The 14,228-nt window shown below is 42.1% G+C and overlaps 1 protein-coding gene across 1 annotated transcript in view; it reads right to left on the bottom strand.

Annotated features, from left to right (window-relative positions):
- tcf7l2 (transcription factor 7 like 2) overlaps positions 1–13,233 on the bottom strand; it is an 88,650-nt gene extending 75,417 nt beyond the window's left edge. The window contains 3 exon segments of the mRNA XM_044178257.1: positions 12,104–12,228; positions 12,409–12,475; positions 12,641–13,233. Of these exon segments, the coding sequence (XP_044034192.1) occupies positions 12,104–12,228; positions 12,409–12,475; positions 12,641–12,829 (381 nt within the window). The 5' untranslated portion in view covers positions 12,830–13,233.
- Positions 13,234–14,228: the final 995 nt, after the last annotated feature.

Raw genomic sequence — 14,228 nt, 5'->3', positions numbered from 1 at the left:
AAGAGTGCAGAAAGTATGCCGAGTAGCTGCAGAAGATGCATGCACAGGCACATACAGCATGTTTCATCCTTAAGCCACAGGACTGCAGTGAGGCCTGCCCATTTGATCCCCCACCGGCAGGGAATTCTAGCTGATGCTGTGTCCTAATGGCCCACACTTGACTGTGGGCCTTGCAGTCTTTCCCCAGCTGCTTTACGGCAGGCATGTGCAGCAGCGCTGGCACCTGTCTTTGACAAGCCTCAACATTCACACTGACTCTGGTTTCCTGAGGCCGGCTGCCTGGCAGTCAGGTGAAAAATGCTAACACACACTGCCTCCGACACAGACTGCAAACATGCATGCACATCGCAATCCAAATCTACTGAACCAAGAGGCACTTAAGTATGATCTCAACCACTTAAAAAGCATCTGCATCATAGTGAGAGAGGTCTTAACCTCTCATGTTTCTCTGTCTGATAGCAAACCCTGCCCTGATTCAGGCTGTGGCTTGGAGCTGTAAACCAAAGCTTACCTCAACGCCTCTCACCCGCCTGACTATGCTCTAACCACTGTTTTTGCATACCGCTCAGCTTGTGTAACCATTCAGTGGTTTTGCTCCAGTGAGACAATAGCTGTGTAACCAACTAAGCAGAGCAAAGCCATCTAATGTCAATGAGTTGCAAGAGTTGATGAACACAAATCTGTACACGTTACACAAGAAAAACACCATTAGCATTAAGCAGCTGAAGAGCTTTCATGATAACAAAATGAAAGTAACATAGGTGAGACTGCTCAGGCCAAAAGGAAAGATATCTCACTCACTTCTACATGAAAATTAAAATGTTTGATACTACTTGATAGACTGACACTAGAACCAGAAATTAGGTTACAGGTCTGCTCTTTTAGGCCACTGAATTACTATGACTGGTCACAGCGTGGCCACAACTGCTGCATATACAAAAAGCAGTCATTTAACTCGCAGGATGTAGGGGTGCTGACAGGACCTGATTGAGCTCTCTGTATGGCAAAGCATGCTGGTAGTCACTCTGCCGCCCAGCGGACCACATCCACGTTTCCCCACCTCATTTACAAAGCAATCCCGCTTCCCTCCCACTCAGTGCATCTTTTTGTCATTTCCATGTCCAGGCTCTATTTGTTTTGTCCGCTGAGACAGCAAGGGGGCAGGAGTGGAGGGAAGTGAGGAACCAGGTCTCAAGGAGACTGCTCTGCAACCAAAGAGCATCTTCACATGTAGCCCCCCCTACAAAAAAAATACACACCCACATCCACCCAACCCACTGAGCCAACACACACTCACCTCTCCCCCGCCTGACTAATGTGCCCTGACACTCGTACATCACCCGTAAATTGGCCAAATGAATTAACCACGGCCCCTGCTTAGCTTTACGGGCTTTAAATGGATTTTCTCCTCTCCAGGTCTGCCCAATAATTGCATTTATCCATCTTGTTGAAGCCAGGTTTACACACTCGCAAAGATCATGCCAATCCCGAGATACATTTTCCGCTCCGGTGGCAAGTGTGAGAGAGATTTGTCATTGGATCATAACAGGTAATTCAAACAACAATTAGCTTGACGACTCCGCTGTATGTCAATGTCTGGCTCCTTGTTTGACAGGACCTTGGTTAGAGCAATGAGGTGCTTTTTATCTCTTCATCTGTCTGTACATCTCTTCTTGTTGCCCTTCCCTTATGTCTCAGTGTGATAAATTGAGCCATATAATACTTTTTATCTATCATCCAAGCCTCCAGGTTAAAGCAGCAAACACCCACAGTAGGGAAGAAAGTAGTGGCTATCAGCCTTTCACGGTTTCATTGTTCACAAACACACATTCAGACAGCGAGCAGAGCTGTGAACACCGGCATCGGTGGGGGTCATCTCCACACTTGTGAATGTTTGAACAGAAGTGCATTAGACACTGGGGGGGCCCAAAGGACAATTCAGCTATGTAAACAGCAGCAACTTCCTTCCCTCAGCTCCTCCAGGCCTGCACTGAGACAAGCCACTGTTTAAACAGCACGCACAGCATTCCTGTGCCTGGGCCCAGGCCAGCTGCTGCATCCTCAGTGTAGGCCTGCCGGTCTGCCTGAGCAGTGACAGATACAGGCCTTATAACAGCAAGGGTCATCCACAACAGACAAAGGGCTTTTATAGACATGCAAAACTGGACTAATCTACTAGAAATGCTCCAGAGCTCTGCACTGGCTATTTAAATGCACACTGACCTCCCACGGAAAAGAGATCAGCTATTGAAAGAACTAAAATCATCACGTCGCTAAAGGATCCATCCTGCAATCTTAACCACTTGACGCCACCCGTAATGACGAAGCTGGAAATGTATCTTTATTGATATTTCAAATATGCAAAGTGTGGCGGCCAATAAAGATAGAGGAGGCAGTAAAGAGGAGATAAAGAGTGCCCTGGTTCTAAAGGGCAGTGTGATGTGCATCACATGACACAAAGGCTGCTCAGTGACGTCAGTCTCTAATCTGAACTTTCATTATAACTAACAGGTTTCGGATTCACGTTTAATATCTGAAATTAAACTTTAGCTTACATGCCAAAGGATAGTAAAGTAAAATAACTTACCATCTGAAAATACATTTATAAGGCTCAAAAATGTTTATAGTATACACGTTTATCATACAAATACATGGCATCACATCAACAATATCTCTCCTACTGAAAGATAATATTATGTTAAGGTGTTTTCCAGTCACATTTGGGAGAACGTAAGGACTAAAGACTAACCAAGCCCAAAAAGTTACAAGCCAGTAATATTCTTACTTGTTTATCCACCAAAGACAAACTTTTAAATTGTGTGGTGTTAATTTTGGACAGGGGTTGCGCCACTTAAGTTGATTCCAAACCAAATAAGAAATTCAATCTCTCACTCCAACAGTTTTGAAAAAGGACTGCCACAGGGGAACCTGCTGGAATAAGACTTGTGTCCCACTTTGGGTCAAGACCCATCATTAGAGAAACCAGGATGTAGAATAATTATCCTAAGAGCATTCCCAAGCCAAAGATTGTAAACTCAAGTACAGGAAGATGTGCAGCACTATTCTACATTTAATATTTAACACAAAGGTCTATTAAACCAGCTGTCATTCGGGCTTGGTTTTATTATAGGAAGACTACAACCATTACTTACTCCCTGTGTCAGTGCCTCAGCAGTGGACACCATCAGAGCTGCCAATGACAGTGAACTGCAGGTCGTTATTTCAATCAAACAGTAATTTCAGGGTGACTAGATTGCATTGTTTTCCACCTCAACAGTGCCATGTTCCCTCTCGCCTATCTCTTTGTCTGCCAGTTCATTTGTTCCTCTGTCTGTCCATCCGTCAGTTCGTCCCTTCTTGCTGGGACGGTGAAGGCCACACATCTCACCTCGAGACAGTTGTCCAAACAAGACACTCCATTCACTCTGACCCCTGGAGGGAGGAAGGCCATTGACAATTCACTCAGTACCTTGAGTCAATTTGTTCACTTTTGGAATTGACCCCGAACGCTGCTGACACACCGGCCTCTCACTGAAGTGGAATGAATACGTAATACTGAGGACGGTGGGGGGCATGGAAGGAGGGTTTTTTTAAGCTGAAAATAAGCTATGTCCATTCATATGTTATACATATGTTATGAGTTTCTGTGCTATGCATATAACAAGTACAGTTTAAAATGCGAAGATCTATTTGGGGAAAATAAAAGAGAAAAACATATATTATTTGAAAGGCAATCTAAAATGTAATTCATTTAAGATATAGAGTATACTGTCTGTAAAGTACTGTTTACAGACTGTATACAATCATATTGCAATCTATTTAAATTTGCACAACCAATCATACTGCTTGATGCTGCATTTTGGAGCAAAAGAAACACTTAATGCACTCCATACACCATTACCTGCACAATGGTTGGCAATTCAATGCTCACGTGCTAGGAGGCGTAGGCCATGTGTGGATGTGACAAGCTGTTCACATGAAATGTTATCTAGTGCTGTACACAAGTTGACAGCTGTCTCTTTACAAGAGGCGTATTATTATTGTGTGTAAATAGGTTTTCTAACAGCTGGTTAAAGAGCTAACATGGGAATTTACTCTTAATCTGTTTTCCACTGGAATTGGTTCATCAACTAGAAAAAAAAAAAAGAAGAATCTAACGCTGTTCCACACGGCACACCAGTGTAAAGGGGTTACATTTTATTAGCCTTGTGCATTTTTAAGTAATCTCGCCAACATTTTTTTTCCCAAATCCTACCATAATCCGAAGATTAGTAGATGAATTCATTTCTGCTTGCACTCTAAAACCTCCCTCACCTTTTGCAGGCAGTTATGAATCCACCACCTTTAACGACAAACAAGCAGACGATCACCTCATTAGAAAACTTGCTCTGCTTCCCAAAACACAGACATAATCACACACACTCCTTGGAGCTTATCCTGCTACAATTAAAAGTTTAATTAGTAGATTAAAAATACATTGACTGGAGTTTTATCACCTTAAACTCCTCCATTATGTGTTTAGCACACACAAAGTGCCTCCTTCCCATCTGAGCCATTTTGAACAGATTTTCTGCATACAGAAATTCCCTTGACTACATTAAGAATGGAGATACAAACTAGGTACAAAAACAACACTGCTGAAAAACACCATCTGCATAATATACTATGTAACTGAACAAATTTTGATACTGCACATAGAGACTGCTATTATTTATGTTTAATGTCGTGTGATAAGAATTAAAATATTGCAGGATATAGGAGCTCAAACTACCACAAGATAGATAAGCCAAGGTAACATAACATCTTATTTCCATTTTATGTAGAAAATAAAATTTGCTGATGATGTCTGTCTGATTATTCGTTTACCAGAGCAAAAAGGACAAAAATACAAAAGTATTTTAAAAAACATATTAGCATGAATGAGATTCTTCTTCTGTGGTACGTTCCAGAGCATTCTACCACATCCATAAAAGGCTGGTGTACCACAGGTGTTCACTGCACACTGGCACAGCTAGTCATTATCTAGCGCGACATGATCATTAAGAGCTGTGATGGCAGTGTGGCACCTCCTCCCTGCATGCACAGACACACACACACACACAAGCTGGAAAAAAAAAAAACTCCAGTGGAGACTCAAGCACTCCCTATCAGTTGTTGTAAAAAAAAAGGGGTGAGAGGGGAAGCTCCCTTCTCAACGAAAACCATGTCAGCACTGGTGCACTTTGACCCTTCCCATACACACTCCACAATCCAAACAGAAGGCCAGCTCCGTCAGAATTCCTCCAGCGTCACAGCTCACCCAGAGGGCCGCAAATTTTTTGATGACGATGAGGGTGGGAAGCGCGGAGAGCAACGTGGAGGAGAAGGTGGGTGGGGGGGACGGGGCCGGATTCAGAGGCAGAAACCACACGAACGCATGCATGCTCGTCAAGCGTGACTGAAAACTGAAACTTGCCTGCTCCAATCTGTGTTCCTCTACACTCAGTCCCTGCTGGGTTAATTTATTTATTTATTTTTTTTTTTTAAAACAGGAAGATAAATGTGAAGCCTAGGGGCACTATTGTTTGGACATCTAACCAGGAACTGTCGCTGCTCTCATTGCCCTGGCATTAACAGCAATTATGCGCTCTATTCAGATGGCTTTTGTGCATCCGACCCCCAGCCCCCCCAACGTCGCCCCTCCGTCCCCCTCCACTCACACACACAGACACACACACACACACACACACACACACACACACACACACACACACATTTCCCGCTTTTCTCTGCGCCCTCCTGACCCGTGCTTTCCCTCCCACTCCGCTACTGGTGAATTCATTTAGCTACTGGAGCACTCTGGTCCCATTATGAATGAACTTACAGAAATATGCACTTTCAGGCAAGGAAAAGACGAAGGAGAAAAACAGAAATGCACATGCCAGAAGTATTTCTGGAGCAATACCTGAGCTCAAACATTTCTTCACATAACATTCTGCAGATTTTTTCTCAATCAGATAGATGCACTTTTTCAGCTGCACAGGACAAAATACTTCTTTGATAATAATTCCTCAACACTCATACTGTTTTGTTAGAAAATGACATTTTCATTGGTTTTGGAATTTTGACACTTAACAAAATAACAATTCTAGGTAATCATCTCTTGAAACTAGCCAATCCTAACCATAACCTTCATATCTAAAAGATGCGATCAATAGTCATTTTAACCTTATCTTTTCAGCTGGATGCAGTGCAGTAACACTGCCCATAAAATCTCAAATCTCCAGCAACCACTTCAAATTATCTTATGACCATTTTCAATAAGTCTTTATTTGAAACACCTCCATGTAAGTTCAATCTATTGGCTGGAAAGAAAGAGGAAGCTTCACATTCTACCAACCAACACTGTCAACACATGTATTTGTACTTGGGGCCACTTAACAGGGATGAATGGATCAGCACTGTCCTTCAAGAATTTCAAATTGAAAACAGAGCAATGTATTTTGAACGTACTGTCAGGAAAATTGGTGTATATTCATGCTGAAGTATTCCAAAATGCAGACCTGTTTTTTAGAATGAGAAATCGAATGAGAAAATGGTCAAAAACCAAATTAATATTGGGTTCTGTGCATATTTCTGTACTGCTTTTGAAATTAAAAAGGGAACTTGACAACAATTCTAGGACGTGTAATATGTGCTGTCTACCAAGGAAAAACAGTAAATAAAAATAAAGCAACATGCTCTGTATATGGATACAAATTTAACTGTTGGCTACATGCACGCACACACACAATAATTTAATTTCCATGTTTAAGGGAGCCCCAAGCCCTAGTGGGCCAGGAGCAGAGCTAGCCTATATTTAACAGATGACAAAAGTTGCATTCCAGATGTACAGTACTATCTTTGTGTTGAGCTCTATAGAAATGCATGGGAGAAAGAGGGAGCGAGGGAGGGTGCTGCTAGAAGAGGAGGGGGGCTTACGTGGGGGGTGGCACCAGTGCACAGCTGCTAAACTAATGCCTTTTTTTTTCTCTGCTCAGGCACAGAAAAGCAGAGTGTGGTGGCTCACTGACAGAAACAAGGAAGGATACAGGAGTTGAAAATGGATTTATCCATTCTGAGAATAATTTGTTTTGTTTTGTTTTTTAAAAGAAAAAAAATATCCAGGCTGTGCTATGACTTAATGAGTAACAGGCATAATCTGTTACATTGAAGTCAAAATTAGGCATCAGATTAGCTGTTATTACATTAAAAACAATGAAGTCAATGATTTAATCATATAAAGGTTCAGCCCCAAACCAGACTTGACTGCAGCTGAACGTTAGCTACACCCAAGCCCAGCTCACACTGCCACCAGGGAACCACTACTCCCTTTGCACTAGTTAAAAAATCTGATTAGAAACACACTCACAAACTGACTGATTTTTTTTGCCTCTGTGGTGTTTCAAGCAGAGTGACAGATCGACGAGCACGTAAGCTCTCACACAGCTCAGCCTGCCAACATCATCAGTATTAGACAATTAAGCCCCGCTAGCTGAGAAAAATAAATAAATATATATATATATATATATATCTCCTCAGTAAATATTTATTGCACAAATCTTTTCCATTCATTCACCAGGCACCAACAAAACCTTACTGTACTCCCTCTGTCTCTCTTTCTGAGTCCCCCACTACAACTACCACCCCACCCCCACCCCTACATCTGCGATTCATTGACTTTACAATTTACCACATGTCGAGATGGGAGAGGTCGAGCCTCCATCTGAATCACGGCACAAATATGCGAGTGATTTATTGTTTTAAAAACCCTGGGCCGATTTAGTGCAACTCCACTTTTCCTGAGCATTACTCCTATTGGCAGACCATGAACAATTACAGTTTGGACTAATTAAGCTCCGAGAATGTGCTGTGCACCGCTAATGTCTAGCAGGCCCCAATTTTAGTTTAATGGTGCCAAACTTTGCTTCCCAGCCCCCCCTTTCTCTAACTTAACTCCTCAAATCCAAAGCAGATTGTGCTTTTTATGACTGTTTATTGAGTCGATGAAAAATAAGGACCTTTTCTTTCCCCTCTCCTTGCATAGGATGAGAGAAACTGCAGAGAGAGAGAGGAAGCACAAAAAGGAGTAGTGGGAGGGAGAGAGAGAGAGCGGGAGCCGCTTCCGCCATACTTTGTAAACAAAAGTGATTTGCAAGACAAAAGGAGCGCAACCATCCAACTAAATCCAGAGTGCATTTTGCGGCTAGAGGCACAAAATGTGGCCATGTCGTGCCTCAGAACCCCCCGTGGACACCAATTAGGCCCTATTAACATGTAAAGCCAATTTGATAAGGTGTGGGCCCTATCCCTTAAATCCGCATTAAACTATCTTTCCTCTTGTCACAGCCAAAAATCCATTTACAGCAGCCGAACACACATAATCCATATGATATACCATTGTTATGCTTATGCTGTAGCCACGTTTAAGAAAGATACTGTCTGTCTGTGTCAATTATAACAGATAAGGCCACAGCAATGTGTGCACGTGAGCACAAAGGCGATGGTGTTGCATTCACTTCTGCATGTCCATTACAATAATCTGACCAGAAAATCCCTCATTGTTTCTTCCTAAACATAAAAATGATAAAGGAAGTAGTCAGCCTGTATGAAAGTAGATTTATTTTTCAAAAAGGTGAATCTGCGGCAACATGAGCAATCCTGGCACAACAACACAACTGAAACAAAGAGGGAAAAGGGGAGAAAAGCTATTGTTTCAACCACACAAAGCCTTTCCACTGTCTTGTAGTAGAATCGCCACGGGTTCTGGGAGTCTTTTTTCACTCTAAACACAGCGGTGGATGCTTGGTGTTGCGTTTTCACCCCCCCCCCCCAAATTTCTTGTTCTTTTTTAAACTACTCGTAATTATACGTCGAAACTCAAAACCTCCGCCAAAAGTCTCCAGGACTGGAGAATTATGGGGCCAGGGGTGGCGTCAAATATCTTAACATTCATAAGTCCGAGAGGCAGTAAATAAAGCCAGTGGATTTACGGCCCTGCAGCCCCAATGCAGGAGAGTTGGCCGCCCAGATCCCGCTCTCCCTCCCTGAGCCTCTGCGTCTCCAGACCTGTTGAGGTGTGATGTTAGCCCACAGCACCAGAGTTAACCCGCCACCTTTTTTCACAAGACCTGTGTTAGCATCGGCAGGAAACAAAAGGTAGACAGAGAGAGGAAGGGAGATAGAGAGAGCAAAGAGAACAGGGGGAAAGTGAAAGGAAACAGAAAACCGGGGTGAACTGGGCAGGCCACTTCTCCAATTCGACCTGCACCCAGTGATCCAGCAGGCCTTTGTGTGAGGTTTAGGGAGGAGGGAGACGGCAGAGAGAGGCGAGGAGGAGACAGGACAGGAAGGCTTTTAAAGCCCGGGCACAACGTCATGTCAAATTGCTAAATGATACTAAATTGTGAGCCTCCTTGGACTTAGGTGGTAGGAAAAATAAATTCTCAGTGATTATGGCTCCCAGAGGTCAAACAAATGATGGTAACCGCCACATAAAGGAATTTTTTTTCCCCTCAAGTCATGCAAAAACAAAGATCATGGAAACGAGGTAAAATATCCAGTGAGATCAGGATTAGTGCCAGCTGACAGAAAAAAAATCTAAATTGATCAGAATTTTGCTCTGAGAAATACCTGAAAATTTTGCCATACAGAAATCAAAAACCTCGATCTAAATCATTAATATCAAATACAAAAATACAGATTTAAAAGGCCTTGATGTTGAAATCCACATCCTAAAAATAATATCGCAGCATCGCCCAAACCAAGCGAGCAGCAGAAGAAAAATGAAGGGAAAAGCAGCGAGTATCAAAGCCTTTTGTGACAAGACAGAGAAAGTCTCATTCTAATAATACTAGCAGTCATATTCAGTGACTCGCATGACATGTTAGGGAGCAAGACAGCTAATCAATGTCCAGGTGAATTATTTATGCCAGCTTTAAGTCTAATACATTTATATTACAGCGACCGCTGACTTCAAAGCTCTAATGGCTGGACACACAGGGCGCTGCAGACAGAGGGGGCCGAGGCTGTACAGAAGAAGATCACCGCAAGCCGAAAACCATGTTCCTCTACATCACCATTCAGGTAGATCTTTGAATTAAGCTGTAATAAATCTTGTCTCCTAATTTGAGAATAAAGCACCTCCTCAATAGTCAGCAGTGGCTTTTAGATTTTGCAATGACTTTATCTTGTACATAAGAAAGTGGTGCAGAGAGGAAACTAAACAACAGGTAACAAATCTAGGAACATGTATTTAAAAAATAAAAAAGATCATTCCTTTTCTGAAAATAGTATTTCAGGGTGGAATTAAGAGAGCAAAGGTCAACACTGTCTTGCCGCAGCATCCTCTAGCCATGCTACACAATTTACTGCTTTTCTAACTGCTGCATAAGCATAATGAAATGAGCGCTCCACGGACTGGTACAGGACATAGTACTGTGATAGTCACAAAGAAAACGACAAACCTCTGCTACTGAAACAAGGAAGTGTCTCAGTTCAAATCATGTGTGTTGTTGTGAATGTGTGTTTGTGTCAGTACTGATGAGAATAATGAGTGACTAATTCCACATACCAGCCGGTAGCGTTAACAAGGCTGCCTGACTAAGAAGGAAAGAATGGCAAAATGTTCTCATATGTGCATATGCTGGGAATGATACAATCTTATAAACTATAAAACACACACACACACACACACACACACACACACACACACACACAGTCACATAGAGAGAATTGTGCAAGCAGTAAAAAATTATTTCATGTGAAACCCTGGGTGATCATGTTGAACTCAGAGGCAGAAATTGTGTCAAACACAAAAGAAGGCATTATGTGTCAGATGTGCATTTATTTTCAAGGTGTGCACAGCACACAAAAAAATTGAGGTAACAAGTATCTTATTCCTCAGCCAGAGTTGAGTTGGTGGGGGGGTGGAGAGGTCATATTTCCTAATGCCTGGTCTTTGCCTTAACCTTGTAAAATGAGATGACAGGTCCTAAAGTGCAGACTTGTAATTGCAACCATTTAAAATAGGGGGGCAAAAAAACACCCATGGTTGAGAAAATTATGCCGCTTAAGGATTGCCATTGCCCAGTGGGACTAGCGAGGTGCTGAGCAAATGAGTAAGTGTGCATAATTATAGCATGGCTTATTGTGTCTAAATAACATGAATTTATTTATAAATATGGGTTTACATGGCACATGCTTTTTTTTTTTAAAGGCAGTGGATTCCTCATTAAAAGCAAAGGTGACACACATGCAGTGCACAGCATAGTGTTGCACAATCATTTCCATTCAATAAATCACACTTTTAAAAAATGTATATCAGTAAGAAAAAAATTACTGTTTAATGTTTTAGGGGAAAAAAATCTGTCAAATTTGATCGCATGCACCTTTTCGCATGATGTCTTTACACGTTTTGACACATGCAAATCACTTTGAAAAAGCTCATTTGCATATTGATTTTATTTGTGTGGCTTTGCATTGCTTTACACTGCGTGCAGCGTGTCAGAAAGTCAATGTAAAGGTCTGAATGCTCATGCAGCTTGTGTTATTTAAAAAAAAAAGGGAGGGCATGTTTGATGAGGCTATGCAAACACACGCCAATTGCATTATTCAGTGGGTTAAAAACATGCACTTGTGGCGTGGAAAACAGCAGACCCTGCACAATAATAACGGAATAATAAGAAGAATTAAAAAAAATTTTCATGCATTTAATTTAAAAGTTGTTCCAGTAAAAACTCCGGGAGCATATAAGTAAAAATAGCATATGCACACGAGCTGCCATATAACCATTTTTCATTGCACTGAGTCCTAGCGCTTAGCACTGCTAGCATGCTAGCTGCTGTCAATGACAAACAGGCTGGGAGCTGCAGGCGGACATGCATGCCTTTGTACTGTACACTTCGTGAGGAGTTGCAAAACTTGGCTCTACATTTTTATCGGCTGCACTTCTGGGTGACAACACTCCCGTGTCCGGCTGCCTCCGTGTCTACTCCGAGTCCGTGTGTGTGTGTGTGTGTGTGTGTGAGAGAGAGAGAGAGAGAGGAGTGTGTGTGCACATACAGTTGTAAATAAATGAACTTACTGTGCGTGCTGTTGGAGAAAGTGATCCATTGGGAAGGTAGGGGCTTGTGAGATCGGGAATCATTATAAATGGATAGCCCGGGTACGGTGGGCTCTTGAACAGCCCTCCATCTTGCCTTTTCGCAGCTAACATGGCGGGGGGGGAAAAGAAGAAAACTTTTTTTTATAAAGTCGCCTTGAAAACTTTTTTTTTTTCCCACAAAAATGCATTTGAGGAATAAAGCGGAGGAGATCCCCTCCGTCAGGCACATGTAATGTCATGGTGCAGAAAAACAGAAGTGGAACAATAAAGTGGAAGAAACTCACCCTCCTCTAAACTTTCTCTTGTTTTGTCTCTGAAAGTTTCAGATCTAGGCGGAGGCCGTCTTTCCGCCTTGAAATGCAATGAAACACAGGGATTGCGTTAAAGTTAACACAACGGGCGATGAGGGTGACAGTAAACTTTCTTTTCAAGTCTATCAGTGCTAACATGTCAGAAATGTAGGCCCCTAACTTAACAGAGCCGGGGATCGATCCCCGTTTTGAATCTGCTACTTACCTCTGAATCCGACGAGCTGTTTTGATTCGTTTCCGACTCGTTTACAAGAGAAGATTTGACATCGGCTAAATCCCTTTCTGCCGAGGAGTTCTCCGAAATTTTCTCTTCCTGCTCCCCTTCGTCTTTGAAGGAAATCATTTCATCGTTTGCACCCAGATCGTCCCCTCCACCGCCGTTGAGCTGCGGCATTTTTCCCGTGCAAAAATTTTTCTTTTGGGGGGGCAAAACACGAAGTTTTAAACCCTTGATCTCGGTGATCTAGAAAGTCCGAGTTTAAGTTTGGGGTCTGTATTGCCGTTTTCCAAAGCTCTGGCGGTTGGTACAAAACTAAAAAAGAAGGGAATCTTGGCAGAAAAAGGAAGCCGGAGAAGGAGCCGAGCCGCTCGGATTGAGTGAGTTGGAAGTTGGTCGGAGTGGTTTTCAGTTCAAAGGCGGCGCTGATTGACAGATAGAGAGGGATGGAAATAGAGAGAGTCTGGATTCAGGATTATTGACAGGGAGAAACACACAAGAAACTAATGAGATTCAAACAGGGAGGGACTTGAAGTGACGTTTTCATAAATAGGAGGAAAAAAAGAGAGAGGGAGAGAGAGAGAGAGAGAGAGAGAGAGAGAGAGAGAGAGAGAGAGAGAGAGGGGAAGGCGGCTGGAGGAAGTCGGCGGACGACTGCAGTGAAAAGCATGTGAGGAGGAAAAAGGCAGTTTGGGAGCAGGACAGTGATGGTAAAATAGGAGGAAGATAGGAGTTGCTAGCAAATGTGGATTGAACGCACATATGGGCGGTCTCCCGGTGGAGAAAAAAAAATGAAAAGAACTTCCTCAGGCTCTTTGCAACCAGTTTACTCCACCATGCCCGACCAGTCTGTCACACTGGGGCCAAATTAAGTTAACATTACAGCTTAAATTAAAGTTTCCTTCTCATTCTGTAACCTACTTTTTTATCTGTCCTTTCTTTATTTCATTTTTATTTTTTTGCTTACTAAATACTAGAGGCCTATCAAAGCAGAATAAAAGCTTTATTACTCCGAGCTTGTTTTCCAATTTTATCTGCCTTGTCAGTTCCTTTAGATCTATTTTTCATTATATTAGATAATGTTTCCTCAGATCTCTTTTTTGGGATGGAGGGTGTTGTTGCATCCTGCTTTCTTGACAGGTGTGATGTCCTCTGGGACTATAACCTGAATTCCTCACTGGCAGCAGAGGCTGGGCTGTTTTTATTTTTCTCTTCTCCCTCAGCAGCCAGACTGGACACAAATAACTGATGCAGATTTGGATGCTCCAATTCTGTGTCTTATTCTTATTGAAATACAGCCTTTAAAAATACATATAAGATAATGTGTACAGTTAATAGAAAAAAATGTTAAGAAAGTAGAATTTGACCACATAAAATTATAAGATATCCCTTACAGTAGGCCTATATGTCTAAGAAACCATACTTTTTTTTATTACCCACTTTTGTTCATTTTACATGCACACCAGTTATTCTATGAAGTCAATTTGACATTTTTCATTTATTGATTTTTTAAATGGAATAACAAAGAGAATCTAAAATGTAAAATATTAAACAATTTGCTGTGAGAAAAATCAGG

This window comes from Siniperca chuatsi, linkage group LG20 (genome assembly GCF_020085105.1).
Source record: "Siniperca chuatsi isolate FFG_IHB_CAS linkage group LG20, ASM2008510v1, whole genome shotgun sequence".
Classification (NCBI taxonomy): domain Eukaryota; kingdom Metazoa; phylum Chordata; class Actinopteri; order Centrarchiformes; family Sinipercidae; genus Siniperca; species Siniperca chuatsi.
This window is presented reverse-complemented; position numbering and strand designations above follow the sequence as displayed.